Genomic DNA, 18,829 nt, shown 5'->3' with positions numbered 1-18,829 from the left:
GTAATGAAGGCGGGCTTTCTGGTCGAAAAGCGGCCTCTAGCGTGGGCCACAATGCGGTGGAGGCAAGCGCCATCTGGAGGTATTGCAAGGAACCAGGCATGCTGCTCCGTGGCCCCCATGATACTCACGCGACAGCGCACACAAATGGCGGATGCTGTTGCTGGTCTATGATTGGTAGAAACGCTGCAAGAGCGGTTTCTTTGAGTTTTGGTGTAACAGAAATATGTTTTCTCGTATAGTCGAATTACAATCCGATCCTATCATGTCTGTAGGTTGCGTGAAAGTAGTACTTTACAATTTTTCTGCACATTTTATATCGAGAAGTTCAATTCCTTCAGTAGCTTCCTTGCACCACATGGAGGGCCTGGGTAAGGGTGGTTCGAAAATCTTTTACCAAAACAACGTCCGATGCTGGACACCGGATGCCGACACGGGATGCCGCCGCCGGATTTTCTGCAATGTGGGGCCCTTAACACTATTGCATTAAAAACTAGCATAAAGCTTCCTACAACAGCATTCCATTTGTGAGCACGCTGACTGGTGAAGAAAGCAACACATCACTCAACCTAACTCACCTGTACGCCGGAGAAGAGGACAGTTTAGACTTAATTTGCGACTTCATGCTCTCAACCAGACTGTTTTGCCACATCTTTCTCAAGACTACAAGCAAGTGAACAAAAGCTATGCTTTGGTTTGTGGGGAGGCACGACTCTCACGTGTCCCCTGATACGTTGTTTTTCCGCATAGCTCCCATCTCCTGTAATCCGGCTTCGCCGCGTGGCCTGGGGCCCGCGGCAGTCGGTGTGGTTGAAGCGCAGTACGAGAGATGGCGCGAGTGTTGCACTGCTAACACCACCGCCAAGGGGTTACTTGGGCACAGAAAGGAGAAGGCGCTTCCTCTTTGGGTGCGGGTCGGCGAGCGCCGCGGACGTCCCACGCGTGTATTGATCCATGCTTCTGTGAGACCATCTCGCGTGACCTCCTTCGAACGTGCCACCGTTCTCGTGACCGTACGCGCGAACGACCAGACGTTGGGATCCAGTGTGGGGCGAACATATTCGTTCGTTATCTGGTGGCGGTGAGTCAGACTTCTAGATTTGTTGCGCGCCCATCGGCATGTTTTGTGGATAGCAACTCGGCTAGCAGGCATTGATCTATGATAGGTCCAATAAATGCCCTTGTGATTGTTTGCACTACTGTGTTGTCGTTCCTTTGTCCCAAGAGCATGGATGGGAAGCCCTCATCTGGCTGCCCAATGTGGGCCTCTTGGGGCATAGGACGATAGTTTTAACAGTTTTGCTTCGTTCGAGATGTTTGAACCGAAGCGTAGGGCTAGCGTGGATTTTGATCGCTAGCGTTGGTGCCATGCGGCCGCGAAAAGTTGGTTCCGTGCGCAAATCTACCGCTCAAAAAGTAGAAAATGACGAAGACTAAAGGAAAGCAGAAAGAGACTGCGGTGTTATTTCAATGGAACTGTAGGAGTATTAGAAACAAGATAGGGGAGTTACAACTATTCGTTGATAAATTGGACCAAAAACCGGATATCATAGCGTTACAAGAGACCAACGGCCGGGCCAAGCTCGCAGGATACATTACGTATACGGACCCTAGCGAAAAGGGTACTGCGATCTTGGTCCGCAGCAACGTGGCGGCCACACAACACGTGACCGCTCAGCGAGGCTGCGAACATACGCTCATCGAAATTCACAGCAGAAGAGTGGGGGGGGACAAGAACTTTTTCGTCCTGAATGCTTATTGCCGACCGTCCAGCAGGGTCATTGACTTTGAAGGCACCATATTGGACTGCATTAAAGAAGCAAAAACAAGACCGATTTTAGTGCTAGGAGATTTTAACGCCGCCCACATGATGTGGGGTTATAAATATTCGTCCAAAAGAGGAAACCAATTGGTTAAAGCTATAGAGGACCACGACATGGAGGTGGTTAACGAACCGGGCGTACCAAGCAGGACAGGCACTAGCACGGTCAGAGACACCACACCTGATCTGACGCTAGTTCGGGGGAACCTCGACGTAACTTGGCGTAACACGGGGGAAAATCTTGGCTCGGATCATGATATAATTTGTGTAACCCTCGGGGGGACTGACATCAAGGCGAAACTGGGTCAAGCCAACATTACAGACTGGGACCGGTTACGTAGAAGCGCAGACAGTGAAGGCGAGGATGAAAACCAAGACACCAAGACGTATGAGGCATGGGCCAAAAAGCAACGCGAATTTGTAAAGAAATTTACGCAGAAGATTACTACTACCACGCAAATTCCCTTCGTAGACAGCAGGCTTAGTCACATGTGGGCGGCCAGGCACGGTCTTACTCGAAGGTGGAAGAGGCAAAGACATAACAAGAAGCTTCGCAGACGTATACACGCGCTCAACAAGCAAGTGACCGAGTATGCGGAACAACTATGCAGGGAAAACTGGATGAAGATGTGTGATGACCTGCAAGGCACACTGTCTACGAAGAAGACTTGGAAGCTGTTGCGACACCTCATAGATCCATTAAAAAGCAAGAGCGCATGCGTCCGAGACCTCACAAGAACGATCAACAGTTACGACGGTGACGGGGAGAAGCTCATTCGTGAACTCACAAGTAAATACCTCAAGACCGAGAAGAGCGGTAACCCGACTCATGAGTATGAAGGCGATAGCAACGTCGAGATGGACGAAGCCTTCACCGAACTGGAGCTGGTTGCGGCCATCGATGAAAGTAATAAAGGCAGCGCACCGGGAATTGACGGCGGTATATACAAGATGCTAAAAAATATGGGCGACAAAAGCCGAGCTGAACTGCTAAACCTCGTCAACGCGTCCTGGGAGAAGGGTTCGTTACCAAAAGAATGGAAAGAAGCGGAGGTGCATTTCATTCCCAAGCCGGGGAAACCACCCCATGTCGACAATCTACGCCCCATCTCCCTCACGTCATGTGTAGGGAAGGTGGTCGAGCGTATGGTGTTCAAGAGACTTCAGAGACATTTGGATGTGACTGATCAGATGCCACCGACCATGTACGGATTCCGGAGGCACCTGAGCACGCAAGACGTCTTGGTGCAAATACACGAGCTGGTTATCAAGCAAGCGAAGACCCCTACGCCAAGAGCTATCCTGGCGCTCGATCTCAAGGGGGCCTTCGATAACGTCACACACGAAAGTATTCTTCGTAACATGCACCAAACGGGATGCGGAAAGCGGACATTCAAATATGTGCAGGATTTCTTAACCAATAGAACGGCAACCATCAAAATTGGAGAGGAGAAGTCGGAACCGATAGCCCTGGGAGACAGAGGCACTCCGCAAGGATCGGTTCTTTCGCCGCTTCTCTTCAACCTGGCACTCCTCCCTCTCCCGACTTTGCTTCAAGACATAGAGGGCATAGATCACGCTCTCTATGCAGACGATATCACTGTGTGGACGTCGAGGGCAGGGTCAGAGAGTTGGATGGAGGAGACCCTTCAGAGAGTGGCAAAGACCGTGCACGAGTTCGCTAAATCGTGCGGCCTCAGTTGCTCGCCACAGAAGTTCGAGTTACTCGTCATCAAGCCAAGAAGAAAGAAAGGAGACAAAGAGAACGTACGCATCACCATCGACGGGACGACCATAACACCAACCACGCAAGCACGTATCCTGGGTGTCATCTTCCAGAACAATGGCAAGGCGGGAGCGTCGATCGACAAAATCAAAGTTTCAACGGAACAAATTTCGAACATGATCAGAAGAGTCACAAACAGACAAAGGGGATTGAAGGAGGACGATGTACTGACGCTCGTCCAGGCCTTCTTGACGTCGCGCATCGTTTACGCGGCGCCGTACCTCAAGTTGCTGAAAAAAGACAGGGACCAGTTGAACGTCATTATACGAAAGGCAACCAAGATGGCGCTGGGCATTCCGAAGCATTCTTCGACCGACAAGCTTCTCGGCATGGCCAAGCACAACGTCGTCGAAGAGCTAATAGAAGCTCATCTATCTAATCAAAGAGTTCGGCTCAGTCAGACGTCGGCGGGACGTCGCGTTCTTGCCAAGTTGGGCTGGCAAGAGGCAGAGCGGAAGGAAACGGGGCCGTTACCCAGGTTGTGGGTGCATAAAATCCACAGTAAGCCACTGCCTAGAAACATGAGGTCGGGTCGTAACGACGGCCGCAGAGCAGCTCGTATAGCGGCCTTGACGGAGACTTTGGGTCAAATAGTAGAAGAGGAAGAGGGGGTCACTCTCTTCACAGACGCTTCGTTACCCAAGTTTTCATCGAAAGCAACGCTGGCAGTTACGACGCGGGATGTGCTCGTAACCTGCGCCTCCATCAAGACGTCTTTTCCAGAGGTGGCAGAAGAGGCCGCTATAGCACTAGCACTCACGCAGGCCAAGGTGGGAAGAATTGTCACCGACTCGCAAAAGGCGTATAACAACTACAGGAAGGGGTGGGTGTCTCTTGCGGCACTAGATATTCTCCAAAGTAAACGCGACGTACCTGAAAGGAAAGTTGAGTTAATATGGACACCGGCTCACTCTGGGCTGGAGGGCAACGAACTTGCCCACCAGTTCGCCCGAGAGATGGAACACCGGGTTGAGGAAGATGAGCCACAGTCCATATTTACTTACAGAGACATTACGAACCATTATAAGACGGAGAGGCGCCGTTACCCCGATCCTCACAAATCGCTTAGCAGAGAACAGCAAGCGATCTACAGGCAAATACAGGCAGGATCCTTCCCGCACCCTTACCTTCAAAACAAGATGTACCCGGAAAGGTACGAGAAGGATTGTACCTTCTGCAAAACTCATTTGGGCACGCTCCAACACGTCATTGGAGTATGCAATTTCATCAAGGCGATCCCCCCACCTCTTAACTGCCCCACTACCCTACCCCATGCCTCATCCACCCTTACCGAGCGATGGGAGACCTTGCTAACCAGCACCGCCCTGGAAGACCAGCTCGTCCTGATCTCCAGGGGCCAGGCGGCTAGGGAAGCATATGGGTCCCGTGAAGAGGGAACCACTTCCATCGACGGCGTCTAAGAAGATGTCGAGCTCGGCTCAATAAAGTTGTTTCTCTCTCTCTCTCTTTCTTGAGCGAGGCGACGGTGGCTGTAGTGTGTTTGAACGTGTTAACATGCTAAGCCTTTTTGCAAGTGTTTTTTTTTTTTAATTACATTTGTCGGTACAAGAGCCACGTGGTCTATATCCTGGGAGAGCGAGGCTTAGCACCCGCGGAGCATTGGCAAGCCTGAAGCGAGTGAGTACGGAAGCTTCGTGGGTGGCCCGAATTTCTTATGTAAATAGCTTTTTCTATCTACTTGACTCTGATGAAGTCGCGGCTCTGGGAGCCGGATGGCCACGGGTCACGGATGCCGCGACAGGCTGACTGGTATCGCGGCCTGGCACCGGCCGCTCCGACACGATCTGGGATGGCGGGCGCCGTCAACTCGGATACTGTGTGCACAGAGCAGGGTAGGACCACCTAACAGAGCTGACGTCTCCTTGCGGCTGCCTGTTTTGTGCCCATTTTGGGTGTAGTTTTTTTGGATGCCGGTTGTTGTCAGGGTAGCGACGCTTTAGGCCTAAGGCTTTACGAAGCTGCCTGTCGCACGTGGAGGGACACAACCTGGTGGACCATGGCATTGAGGTGTTGCGATTTGCTTCCCTCATTCTAGTTAGCCTCGCACAAATTGAAATTACTCGTTCGACTCAAGGAAGCAAGCTTTGTTCACATGAACTTAGCATCTGAGTAGCTGCCCGATCTTTTGCTAGCCGAGTTGAACATTGTACCACGCGGGCAATGCGCATGCAGAATTTCTCTCACTTGCACTACTTTAGTGTTTGCCTAGTGCATTGAGTGTACGCAGCACGAGCGAATTCCCCCCTGGTTTGCTGTTAATTGCACATCGTCCGCGCTGCTGCCCCAGACTACGATCGAGCCACCTCGGACGATGGTGATGATGTGGCCAGTTCGGCGTAGCGACTTCGGCGGCCGCCTGTATTCAGCTCGCAACCCTCGGCGGCGGAGAAAAGAGCCGGCGGTCACCAACAGCTACCGCAGCTCTTGCCAGCAGGGCGCGTCGGCGCGAGCAACGCTTGCTTGTACCGACTACTGCGTCTCCATTTCCGGAGTCCTGGCCTGGAATTGTGTCGTCGAGTCTGCAAAGCTGCTGCTGTGACCGGCGGACGCCAGCGGTGTACCCAAGGACAACGTCGGCTCACATGCTATGCACAGCGTGTGGACATTTCCTCAGCGCGGCCACTGTTACATGTACTACCTTGTTTGTGAAGCACGCGTTGATGTTAGACCGTGTGACATGTTTAGCCAGAATATGTAGTGATTTAAGGTTGGGGGGATGTGGGGAGGCGCGACTTTCCCGCGTCCCCTGATACGTTGTTTTTCCGCATAGCTCCCATCTCCTGTAATCCGCCTTTGCCACGTGGCCTGGGGCCCGCGGCGGTCGGTGTGGTTGAAGCTCAGTATTAGAGATGGCGTGAGTGTTGCGCTGTTAACGCCACTTCACGGCGGGTTTACTTGGGCGCGGAAAGGAGAAGGCGCTTCCTCTTTGGCTGCGGGTCGGCGAATGCCGCAGACGTCCTACGCGTGCATTGATCCATGCTTCTGCAAGACCGTCTCACGTGGCCTCCTTCGAACGCGCCACCATTCGCGTGACCGTATGCGCGAACGACCAGGTGTTGGGTGGGGCGAACATATTCACTTGTCATCCGGCCGCGGTGAGTCGGACTTCTAGATTTGCCACGCACCCATCGGCATGTTTTGTGGATAGCAACTCGGCTAGTAAGCATTGATCTATGAAAGGTGCAATAAATGCCCTTGTGATTGTTTTCACTACTGTGTTGTCGTTCTTTTGTACCAAGAGCACGCATGAGAAGCCCAAAGGTTCCAAATCAAGCAAGATTTCTTTGCAGAGGCTGGATGGCACTGAGAAAACCAACAAATCACCTCGCCAATGAAAGAGTACAGTAAACCCTTGTTAACTCGAAGTTGTAAAATCCGGGAAAAATTTCGAGATAAGCGGAGTTTCGAGTTAAGCAAAATGCCGAAAATTTCAGTGATTGGGTCACTGAAAGAGCCAGTAACAGTCGCATAACCAGCCAGCCAGTCACATAACCAGCAATGCTAACAAATGCTCCACAGCACGAGGGGAGCTTTTGCAATAAACGCAGAATTCCCAGGAAAAACTGAATTTTATTATTTTGGGAACAACTGGGTGATGCTTGCCTGCTTGGCGTTGGCATTCGGCGCAAGAAAAGCTTCGAGCTGCTGAACGCACCACATGAGCCGTTGTTCGCCGCCGCTGCATTCAACTTTGTTGCGGAGCGAGCATAGCAAGTTTCTTGTTTCTGCAGTTGTCGGCACTTCTCTAGGTGGTTCTTCGTCAGCGTGATCACCGTCGTTCACTGCCATTTCAACAATGTCGGCGTCAGACAACATTCCGGTAACAGGCACGTCCAACTCGTAGAGCACGTACTCTTCAAAAGTGATTTCGCCGTCTTCAGCATCGCTGGCGCAGCCGGCAGCTTTGCGACGAATCGCAATCACTGAACTCGTCAGTGTCTGGCTCGAGCGATTTCTCGGCGTGCGAAAATCCTGCGTACGCGAAACAATTGGCAATCGTCAATGGACGTACTTGTCGCCAGGCTTCGGCGATCAGGTGGACTGCACCCAGCAAATCTATTCCGTACTTCTTACTACTGTCATAATAGCACAAAATGCGATGCAGGAAACTCTTCCTGTAGAACTTGCGAGCAACCTCAATGACTCCTTGGTCCATCGGCTGGAGCACGGACGTCATATTAGCAGGCAGGAGCTCCAGCGTGACTGCCTTTGGGTTGTTGATTTTTCCGTGGCCGGGGCAGTCATCCACAACGAACAACACTTTCCAGCCGTCCCTTGCCATTTTGCGGTCAAGAGCACGTACGTACAAAGAGCGCTGCAGTCATCCAGGCCGTTTTATTGGCGCGGTAAGTCGCGTCTCTCAGGAGCTGTGCATTTCGGAAGCACCTTGGATTGAGAGACTTACCGATAACAAGCAGCGGCAGTTTTTCATCGCCGGTGGAGTTGGCTCCGAAAAGTATTGTCACTCGGTCTTTGCGCTGCTTAGCGCCTGAGCCCACTTCTCCCTTCGGCGTGTATGTGGGGCTAGGCAGCATCTTATAGAACAGTGCTGCTTCGTCGAGGTTGAAAATGTCCTTGTCCAAGTAAGCCTTTTTCAGCTCAGCGAGGCAGTGGTTGCGCCAGGTGTCTGCAACCCCTTCATCAAAAGTGCCGCTTTCGCCGTGGATAGGCTTCGAGGCCACGTTACTTCTTTTTTTAAATCGTTCAAACCAGCCATTGCTGCAATTGAAGTCAGTGTGGCCCGTCTGCAACGCCAGAGCGTCTGCCTTCTCCATTATCATTTCGGTTGTCAGGGGAAGGTTGGCTGCCCTGACATTCCGGAGCCACAGCATGAGTGCTGCTTCGACGTACGGGAATTTCGAGGCCCGAATCCACTTCCGCTTGCTGGAAAAAAATTGGAGGATGCTTAAGATTCGCCTTCAAGAGTGGAACGCGACAGCGTTCCCGTCGACCCGCCAAGGGGTGTAAGACAATGGGCTACGGGGAAGCGACTACGCGCCCCGCATCGGACGCGGTGAGCGTCGAGCAACGCAGCATTCGGCGCGGCAACGAAATGTGCGCCTGAGCAAGCGACGGACGCCTGAGCCTTAGAAACAGCTCGTTTCTAAGGCAACACCGCATTCACTAGAGGCGCTTTCGTACTGCTTTGAAGCATCGAACTCGTGGCTCAGTGGTAGCGTCTCCGTCTCACACTCCGGAGACCCTGGTTCGATTCCCACCCAGCCCCATCTTGCAAGTTGTTTTTTATTCATGAAGTGCCTGCTGGGATTTATCGCTCACGGCCAACGCCGCCGACACCGACGACACCGGCTTTTCTACACACGAGCTCCTTAACGCTATCGCGTTAAAACTTTGCTTGGAGCCATCGAAGACCTTCTGCCGATTTTTTAAAACTGTCGAAAGCGTCGACAAGGGGATGCCGAATTCTTTGGCGATACTTGTTTTGGATCTTCCTGCTTTCTCCACTTCCTTGATTAACGCGACTTTTTTCTCCAGCGTCAGAGACACTGCTTGGGGCAGGACATCGTCGTCGTCCATTGACCACACACACACACAACACAAAAAAAATCGCAGTCAACGCATCGTGCGCACAGCGCAACGAAACAAAGAACAGAATCGCACATGCACAATAACGCTCGCACGTGCGAAATGCAGTGGCACGACTACCCGATAAAACCGATGAGCCCTCGCGCGCAAGCGGCGCACACCACGTGACTGCTTCCAAGGTTACTTGACGTGGTCGAAGGAAAACGGCTGCATCCGCGGGAATTTTGTATTCGCCCTTAGATCGTGACCGCGTTCGGCACTTTAGTAGGAACCAAGCGCTCGCTCGGAGCCTGTATCATCTTTTGGTAATGGCCTTTGCCTTCAGCCGTCCTGGTCAAAATTTCGAGATATCCGTATTACGCCCGAAAAATGCTTCGAGATAAACGGGTGAGAATACAAAACACCTATGGGTGGGGAAGGCGCAGCGTGGAAAATTTTCAACTTAACCAATATTTCGAGATATGCGAGTTCGTGTTAACAAGGGTTTACTGTATACGCCTCGTGCACCGCCTATAGAGGCGCCACTGAAAGCCACCTAGCGGATGCTTCCAACAGTACATGCGGGAGCAGAAGCAGACGACAACCCTTTGCAGCAAGGATGGCTGAAGTTCGCGGCTGCGATTTCTCCTTTGTTCGGGTGCCAGGCTGCTGCTTCTGCGGTGACGGCTGTAGGGAAGATGCCGACTTTTGTGCGAGCGGGTATGAACACGATGTTACCGGTGTTTGGGACAACATGGTCCACATACGTGCAAGGTGTGTCCCGCAGACAAACGCCATCAACCCCATTTACATGACGTGGAGCTCTTGTTCACTAGCCGATAAATTTTGTCGAGTGATGCGATCTCTCGATGTTTTTTTTTATTCTACCCTTGCCGCAATGCTGCTTCTGTACCTGAATAATAAGCACCCGTCGTTAGTGCAGACTTATATCAAACAAATCCGCACAGTGCAATCTCTGCATATGCCGTTGTGATTTTTCTGCCGATGAATACATGTGACATCGCCGAATAAGTGCAGTTGAAGTCGCCCCAAGAAGAGTAATTGCCAATTTATTGATGGAAACGTGTACACTAGCCAATGCAGTCATCAAACACACGGGTTAATAAAAGCGCGAGTCAGTGCTGTACGGAATTCTGCTGCATACGCCGATGAACTACCGTTCCTGCTGCAGTTTGTGCAATTTTGAATTCCCCAAGGGTGCTGCTTGAAACGTACAAAGCTAAAGACTGACTAACTTTTCAGTACTTTTTTATATTACTAGAGAGAGAGGTGCCACATGATATATTTAAAGGCAGAGCAGCGCCATTCAAAGTAGATGAGCGCTGGCGGCAAGGCCCGGTTTAGTCGTCTGCAGTATAAGTATAAGAAAGAATTCAGTTGAGTACAAAACTCACATGCAAAAAGGGACTACATTGTAAAACAAAAAAAATCATTCGGCGTGTTAAGTTTGCTCAGGCAGCATCGAGGTGTGATGACTTCCCAAACGGGACGCAATCTTTTTAGCGAGAAATAGAACAAAAATACCAGATGCAGCAGCTATTGGCAATTCTCACCCTGAACTACCTATTTTCTAAACACATTTCCAAAAATGCAAACAATATCTAAGATGCCCTCGGGCGAAAGGAATAAAGCTGTTAAAGAAGCACTTCCTTGGTATCATTCCGATAAGACACAGCGTGATTTATACCCTTTACAAACAAGGGAGGGTGAAAGCTTCGCAGCTCAAAAGAATTGACAAGGGTTATGCATGGAGCAACTAGCAACAGTTAAGCATGTGAGAAGCCACGCATAAAATAGATGTAAAAACATGAAGTGCGCGACAGCTGGTGCGAGGATTTACCGCGCCACATGAAACCAACTATTTCAGTTCTTGCAAACTTCAGTAGCTTTAATATACAACGCAGTGCGCTCGTGCAGTCGTGCTGCCTAGCTAGCGCAACACGGTAAAGAAGCGGAAAACAATATAAGCGGCAAACAGCATTCACACCGACGAGACAAAGGAAAGGATGAGAACAAAAAATTTCCTTTCGAAGCGACGATCCATTTTTGCTACCGTTGCTCCCGCTGATGAGGCTTTGCCCGGAATGATTAGAACCGTATCGCCGGCACATTTTCACCAGTATTTGAGCCCCCCACCCTGCAACAATTCTTCTTCGACATTCCCTGAAGCTTTGGCGACCCCACACGTGTGAATGGTTTTGCCTATCTTGCTCTGAAAACGTGAATAAGACAGAGAAGCACGATCAACGACACAACAAACTACGGCGAGCGCCAGGCTCCTCTCCCGTGTGTTCTGCGCAAGGCTGCCACCAGTGGCGCGTCTGTCGGCGTGCACGGCGCGTATAGGCAACAATGCCTATGTAGAAAAAAGTAAACAGACATGACGCACATACTCATGTCCAAAAAATCATGTGATACACCAGATGGTGTCCAAAAATGTAAAAGGTATGAAAATAGGCATACTTGGTGACAAACTCAACAGCAAACGTTCATCTGGTGTAAAGTGATACTGCTTGACATAAGTTACGCGGAGCAGCGTCACTCGATGCTACATGAACCACAGCCTATGCACTTTTATTCAGCAATGTTGAAATAGCCTATCAGCTTGCACTGAACTTATTTCTTTCAATGTCTGTAAAAATTTGTTCTGGAAGTTAAAAAAAAAGAAGCCACCGTTTCCTCACACAACTGAGAAGCATGCACCACCTGTCAGTGTGGCCGCATGCTGCAGCAGCATTTCACCGCCGCCAGCACGCCACATGCATTTTTCCTCCAGTGCAGCTGGAGTTTAACACATTGTTCGTGGGTTGTAACATTAGTTAAGCTAGTACACTGAAATATAAGCTATGAGCTTTAGAAATACAAGTAAAAGCACACTTCTGCAGTCGTATTATCCAATATCAGGTGAAAATGTGATTGCAATAACTGTATGAAAATACATTGCTTCTATGGGGCACTGGCTGGGGCAAAAAAAATTTAGAATAAAAAATAAGTATTACATGCAAAAAATGCATTATGCAGAATTGTATCAATCAGTTTACAACATATGCAGTTCTTCAATGCACCTCTTTTATGTTGACATGGGTTACAGCAGATGCAAGACTAGGTAGGCAATGATATTCAAACAAAATATTTGATGCAGACTTGGAGCAATGGGTATGTGCCACTTGGTCTGTGCAAGTCTTCAATGAACCTTTTTCATTCCAATGTGGGTTAATGGGCATGTGTGCCACTCTTCAATGAGCACCTTTGCTGTCAAGTTGGGTAGCTAGGTGTGTGTCATGGGAATTTGCCACTCTACAATGACAAAAAAGATTGCTTATATTTCCTCTCTGTTGTGTAGAATTGAACCTCTGTCACAAGGGTTCCTCAAGGTCAGCAACCCTACACTTTAGCAGGCTGTTGCACAAATGCACTGGGTTTGTGCTGCTTTAAACGAATGTCTTTTACATCAATGCTTGCACCATGAATGCAGTGGGTAGGGGCCGCTCTTCAGTGAACCTCTTGTCAACTTGGGTCACCGAGTGTGTGCTACTGGGTGTGCGGTAAGCAAGGGAACAATTCTCAGCATTCACAGTTCAAGTTGCGCCACGCCAAATTTAACGTTCCGTTCAATTTTGTGGGGGGAAAAAAGGCAGTCATTAGAATCAGATAAATATCATAATGAGACATTGTGAGCTACCATTATCGCTTGAAAATCTTCCTGGTGCAGGCCAAAAGTAGGCATTTTCGATGGGAGATGTAGTGTGCTCAATGCATTCACTGTCCCCTAAGCTCTGCCGAGACATTCTGCGACTAACAGGGTCACTTTTGTGGTCTCCATAGAGGTCAAGCGCATGCATGCTGACTGGTCAAGCTCAAATTATCTGGCGAAGGTCAACTTCACGATGGAAATAACGAAAGTTTAAGCCCATAGAAATGCATGGGTGCCAGATGGCACCTACAGTCAAGATCAAATAGAACTGAGAAATCTAATTAACCGGAGTCAAATTAATGAATGTTCATTGCCCTGTAACCACACACACAAATAAATTTCTTTGTTCGGATACCAACTTACTGGTAGTTGCAGCAGAGGTTACTGCTGGACTCTCTGTAGCTGTAGAAGAGCCAAACACTGATCCAGCTGTGACACGTGCAGCAACAACAGCTGCTGCAGCGGCAGCTGCCCTAGCAGCATTCACGATTCCCTCACCGAAACGGCCGGTTGACGATGACAATCCCAGGGGCCGAGATGCTGCTGCATCACTATCGTTGCTATTGCCAGCTGATGTGTTAGGCTGTAGGAAGTAGAAGGAGAATTGAGAACAAAAATCATCCACTAAGCATCATAATCCAACAATATTTTACACATAGAACAGTCCTATGATCAACTATATCAAAATGAGCAAACCTTTTTGTTGCTTTGCTCTTATATTTATCAAAGGCAACATGACAACCAATACAAAAGAGACCTGTCTACTGAATTAACAAGGGTCTACGTATGTTAACGGTAATTTGTAACTGCGAAAACCTACATATCAGAAACAAGCTGCAATAGCACAGCAAAAGCTTGCTATTTGTGAAAGTTTTGCATAGGTGGCATGTCAAACTAGCTGCACAAGAACTTAGCGTGCACCTACAGGTATGGACAACTTATCCCTGGAATCGGAAGCACCATTTACTGACAAAACTGCGGGTGAGGCACCCACCAGTTAACAAGCTATTTAGGTGCTAATAACAACAGATCATAGGTGACAAGGTGCCTAAAGCAGGCCTCTGCAAAATTCCAGTGTAAATCTCTGCCACACGACCTGGCAAGGAGCACTGCATCCAACACCAGCCAGCACACACATCAAGTTGCCAGTGCTGGGTCCATTTTCAAGCAGTAAAAGGGCTGGTCAAACTAACAGGAAGAGGTGCCACCACTGCCAACAGACCAAGAAGGGCATGAACATAAACTGCACATTAACTTCTTGGTGAAAGAGAATGATGGTCTGTTCTGTATCAAGCATGCTTCCGAGAGAGGAAAATGTTTTTGACGTCTGACAATGCAGTGCACAGTGCTACATCGCAACTTCATCACTGTATCAAAGGCAATCACGACAGGGAAAGTTATGATAGGTGGACACGTTCAAGCAGGACTGGATTAGCCACAGCTGAGCTAGTGCTTCCATCAAGGCCAATGTTGATTAAAAACAAAAATGTATTTACAGTCGAACCTCGATATAATGACGTTGTAGTTGCAGCAAAAAATCTTAGTTAAATCGCAAATTTCGTTAATTCGAGGTTTTAAAGTTTGTGCATTAAAAACAACTTCTCGAACTCCCACAGCATTTCTGGTGGAGAGTATCTTATTAGTGAGCACTTAAACAAATTGCAAGAAGGTCGGGTCATGATAGTACAGTTATGAGCACTAGTGTGTGCAGTGCAGATCATGCCGAGAGCAATGCATCAACGTGCCTCACGGAGTCCAAGATTTGCGTGTGTTGCGTCGAGCGGCGCCGTGAATCTTGGACGCCATAGCTGACTGTGCTTAGTGCCCGCAGTGCGCGTTTACAAATGAAAAATGAAAATGTAGAAAGGTACGGATATTCGTCCCGAGCAAAAATCAAAGTCGCCGTTTTGCCAGACAGCGGAGCATTAATGGCGATAGCAAAAAGACAACTACATGAAGTAAGGTTTCTGGCTTTGCCTGGGCATGCATGACACCGATAAACATTAACAGATCTAACTCGATGATCCCGAACTTGCAGTCACAACAAAAGCAAGCACTTCGCACCATGTCTCGGAAACTTGAGATTATGCGACCGTCAACACTAGATGCACAGGAACAACAAAATGTGCATGAAGGCACCAACTATTTCAGCTCGCCCTTTGCATTTTCTGCGGAGAGATTACCTCCAAAAGGGCCAGGATCAGACGCACGCGAGGAGGAGACGCATGCACCAGGAAATGGCAGATAGGTTCCTGCCCCCTCCTCCCCATGCGTGCTTGAGCGCGTTAACGCGTGTCCACTCACTCCCCATCCCTCTTGCGCAGAAAGAATAGTCAGGTCTCGTGTTTCTCCTGGAGCTGCGAGCTGCCGTGCACCCTGCGGCCTCCGTGAGTTGTTTACCAATGCGACAAATGGCACTGTGGTGTTTCCTGCCTGCAGCGTCTGGGCGCGCGCTTCGATGGCAGTTTTCCAGCGCAAAATTTTCACGCAGAAGGTCGCTTGAAGGTACTTTTGCCTGGGCCGACATTTTTATAGTTTTTAGAATTACTAGCCATACAGGCTCCTCGTACATGCTTGAAATGGCCGAAAGTTTCATTAAATCAAAACCGAGTCACAAAATTGCTTAAATTACAAAAGAAATACACGGTTTTCAATGCAACTAGGATCGAGAAATTAGAATAGTTCGTTACATCGTGAATTTCGTGAATTTCGTTAAATAGAGGTACATTATATCGAGGTTTGACTGTAGTACCAATGACAGGGGAGGGTTTGACTGCAGTACAAATGGTAGGAGAGATACAATTGCAAGTTGCTTTGGTGAATAAAATGGTGGGAAGTTCAGATACCCTGACATTTCTTTTATTTATATTTTATCAAGGTTGACAATGATAGTCTACTATCTTTAAAATTCCTCAATGATAATGCAGCAACAGATAAGCCAGTATACAGTAAAAGCTTCTTAAGTCGACCTTCGTTAATTCCGAAAATTTGATAATTCTGACTCATCCTCTGGCCCTAGCAGGTACATGCATTATTTACTGAAATTAAACCCATTCAGTCAGACGTATTTGGACGTACACCGGTTAATTAGGAAAACTCGTGAAGCTCGGCAAGTGCCACAATAAAGCAAAAGCTGTGCTAGTGTCCAACCGAAATGAAGCGGAGGAGTCCGTATCACCATAGTCATTAGCAGAAATCGTACATAAACAACTGGAATGCTGAAATGCGTTATTCCTGTTTTTGCCTTTATTTTGGGGTTTACCCCAGCGCATCACACCATGTTGGCCACGTGCCTTCATAAATGCATACCAAATTTTTCTTGACTGTAATGCAGTTTTTTTCATGATTTTCGTCACTTGAACTCAACCCTCATGTTACATTCAAATAACAATGAAATTTGCAATTTTAAAACAAATATCCTAAATTCCACAGTGTTTAGCTTTACGTTGGCAACCAGCACCTTTACGTCTCAATTTAATCCATAGACAAGTCGACCAGAGTCAAGTGTTCTGTGTTGGAATCGACATCATTCACATTGTACTTGTGACTGGTTTATGGTTATGCTGCTGCAGTACCCTGTGGTATTTCGTGCTCTGACTCCACTTATTTGTAACGTTATGGTAATGTAGCAAATTCGATATGACGATCGCTTCAAGAGACAAGCAATTGTCATGGCTGAGAAGGAGGGAGACTTCGCCACAGCTCCGCGATTCAACGTCAACGATTCGCAGATGGCAGCACCAGCAGGAGGCCCTCTTTAAATGCAGGCCCATTAGAAGGGCTCTGTGGACCTCGTAGCGGCCTGGAACCATCCCTGAATGAAATGGTTGTGCGGCCTCTTAACACTTTTCTGTCCGCGCCTATACCTATCGATAGTCTGTTACCGATGGCTTCAACTTCAAATTTTGCCACGCTTGGAGCGCTTTCCGGCAGCTAGCATCATCCAGCGCATAAAAGAACTATTTTTCTAGTTTTGCTTTCGTGTTTCTTTTCGACACTGCAAGGGGGATTTTTAAAAACGCGTTTCAGTTGGGCGTGGCGAGTGCTTGTAGCTTCCGACATGATGTTGACATCGCGTGCAGATGCCCTTCACAAACATTGTACACAGACGAATTCAAATTAGTCTCCGTCAAACTTTTTTGATGGTAGTAGCAGCATAGACTCGGAAGATGATTTTGATTCATCGGATTTCAGCACTGAGGGTGAAAGTGTGTCAAACAGCCCCAGAACGTCAATAGGTATCCGCCAGCAGGTTTCGTTTTCTACTCCGAACCGTTTCGTCCCTGTTGCGCTCAGATATGAAGATATCCAGTGCGTTCTAAAGGTCATAGTTCTTATCTGCAGGGTGTACTAAATGTCGTTTGAGCAGGACCACATGCTGGTGGCGGTGTAGAGAGTGTAGCTTTGCGCAAGAAGGCGGCCGGGAGTGGACCTCAGCTTTGCATTGCTACTGCGCTCCACAGTGCCACATGGCGGTTTGTAAGAGCCGCTGCACAAGCACGATAGCCACTAGGACTAACAATTTCCTTCTAAAGAAATTTTACAGATAGAAAGCTTCCATTTCAGTTATCATAACCTCAATCTCAAACAAGCTGGAAGATGACATGATTTTGCACTATCATTTACGGAGATAGTTTCGCTTTCATGAGACAGCTTGCCTCAGCACTGAACCCTTTGAAGTGCTGAGGCAATAGTGCTCCTGACACTGATAACAAGCTTGGCAGAGCACTAAAGGCACTTTTCGGGGATACTTTCGGTGCTGAGTGATGCGAAATTTCGCCAAAGTGAAACTATCAACAAAAGGAATCGCCCAAGGAAAGCTCTCTCCACCTCGGACGACAATAAGCGAAGAGAACTTGTTTCCGAATTCTGATTTCTTGAATAAAGGTACCATATCATCTTCCGTTCGTCTCATAGTACATTTGTGGTTTTATTTCTTTTATTTCGTGTGACTGGAAAGTACACCCTTTCGTTACCATCGCAGTCCTGTGACATTTGAATAAATACAGTAGTCTCTGTCCATGACAGCGTTGACAGTGACTGCAGTTTTACCCGCAGCAATTGCGGCAAGCAGTAGTTTTGTTTTGACTCTATGCACGCATCGACCACATACCGCAAGAATTGTGTGGTGGTCAACATCCACGATCGCATCGATAGCAGTCACTGTTTAATTCACCGCAGTTGCGGAAAACAGAAGTTTCGTTGTGACTCAGGCCTATGGCTGCATGCACAATGTCACAAACATGAAGAGGGCTGGCTATATCGCTATGGACGGACGAGCAGTTGGCAACTACCTCACTGGCAAAAAAAAAAAATCGGGACATGTGCGCAGTAGTTAAAAGCATGTCACGAGGGAAGATGCACGCCATGGCCACATTGCGATGGAAGTCGCAAGGCCTTCCTCATTGCAAGTGCTAATCAGTCCCGAGATGAGAATTGAGTCCACACTGCATTTGTGCAAAATACAGTGAAATCTCGATATAACAAATCCCGTAGGAGCTTTGAAAATTGTTCGTTATTCTGAAAGATCATTACAGTGAAAGCCCCGAAATTAACCCTTCCGCTTTTCAACCCACCAGTTCACAAGTTGTCACAATTTGAGCCATCCACGAAAACGTCACTGTTGGCTCTCGGCCCGCGTTGTTGCTGTTGTCCATAGATTCTGGAGCACAACGTGCACAAAGCAGACGCTGATGCTGACAAAACTCACAAAAAGTAAGCTTTATGTCACCTCCAAAGCACAATGTTTCTTGTTTGTTTGTTTTCACCTTCTTTGCGTGGACACCCCAACTGTCTCACTGGAGGCAGACACCTGAACTATTCCAAAGCACAAGCATGTATAAAAGACACCTTCGAGAAAGTGCAAAGTGCGACCGTGTGGCATCCCCTCAAAACGGAGGTTATATTTCTCCATGTGCATGGCGTAGTACTGCCGCAGAAAGAAGCACGAAAGAAACAGGTG

General features: G+C 48.4%; 1 protein-coding gene across 4 annotated transcripts in view; it reads right to left on the bottom strand.

Moving 5' to 3' along the window:
- The window catches only part of LOC135906157 (large proline-rich protein BAG6), a 231,625-nt gene that overhangs the window by 154,826 nt on the left and 57,970 nt on the right, over window positions 1-18,829 (bottom strand). For all 4 annotated transcript variants that reach the window (XM_065437392.1, XM_065437393.1, XM_065437391.1 and 1 more), the window contains one exon: window positions 13,231-13,450. In XM_065437392.1, the coding sequence (XP_065293464.1) occupies window positions 13,231-13,450 (220 nt within the window). The remainder of the gene's footprint in view (window positions 1-13,230; window positions 13,451-18,829) is intronic.

The sequence above is a fragment of the Dermacentor albipictus genome, chromosome 1, assembly GCF_038994185.2.
Source record: "Dermacentor albipictus isolate Rhodes 1998 colony chromosome 1, USDA_Dalb.pri_finalv2, whole genome shotgun sequence".
NCBI classification, from domain to species: Eukaryota; Metazoa; Arthropoda; class Arachnida; order Ixodida; family Ixodidae; genus Dermacentor; species Dermacentor albipictus.
Note: the sequence above shows the minus strand (reverse complement) of the source record. Positions and strands in the feature narration are given on the sequence as shown.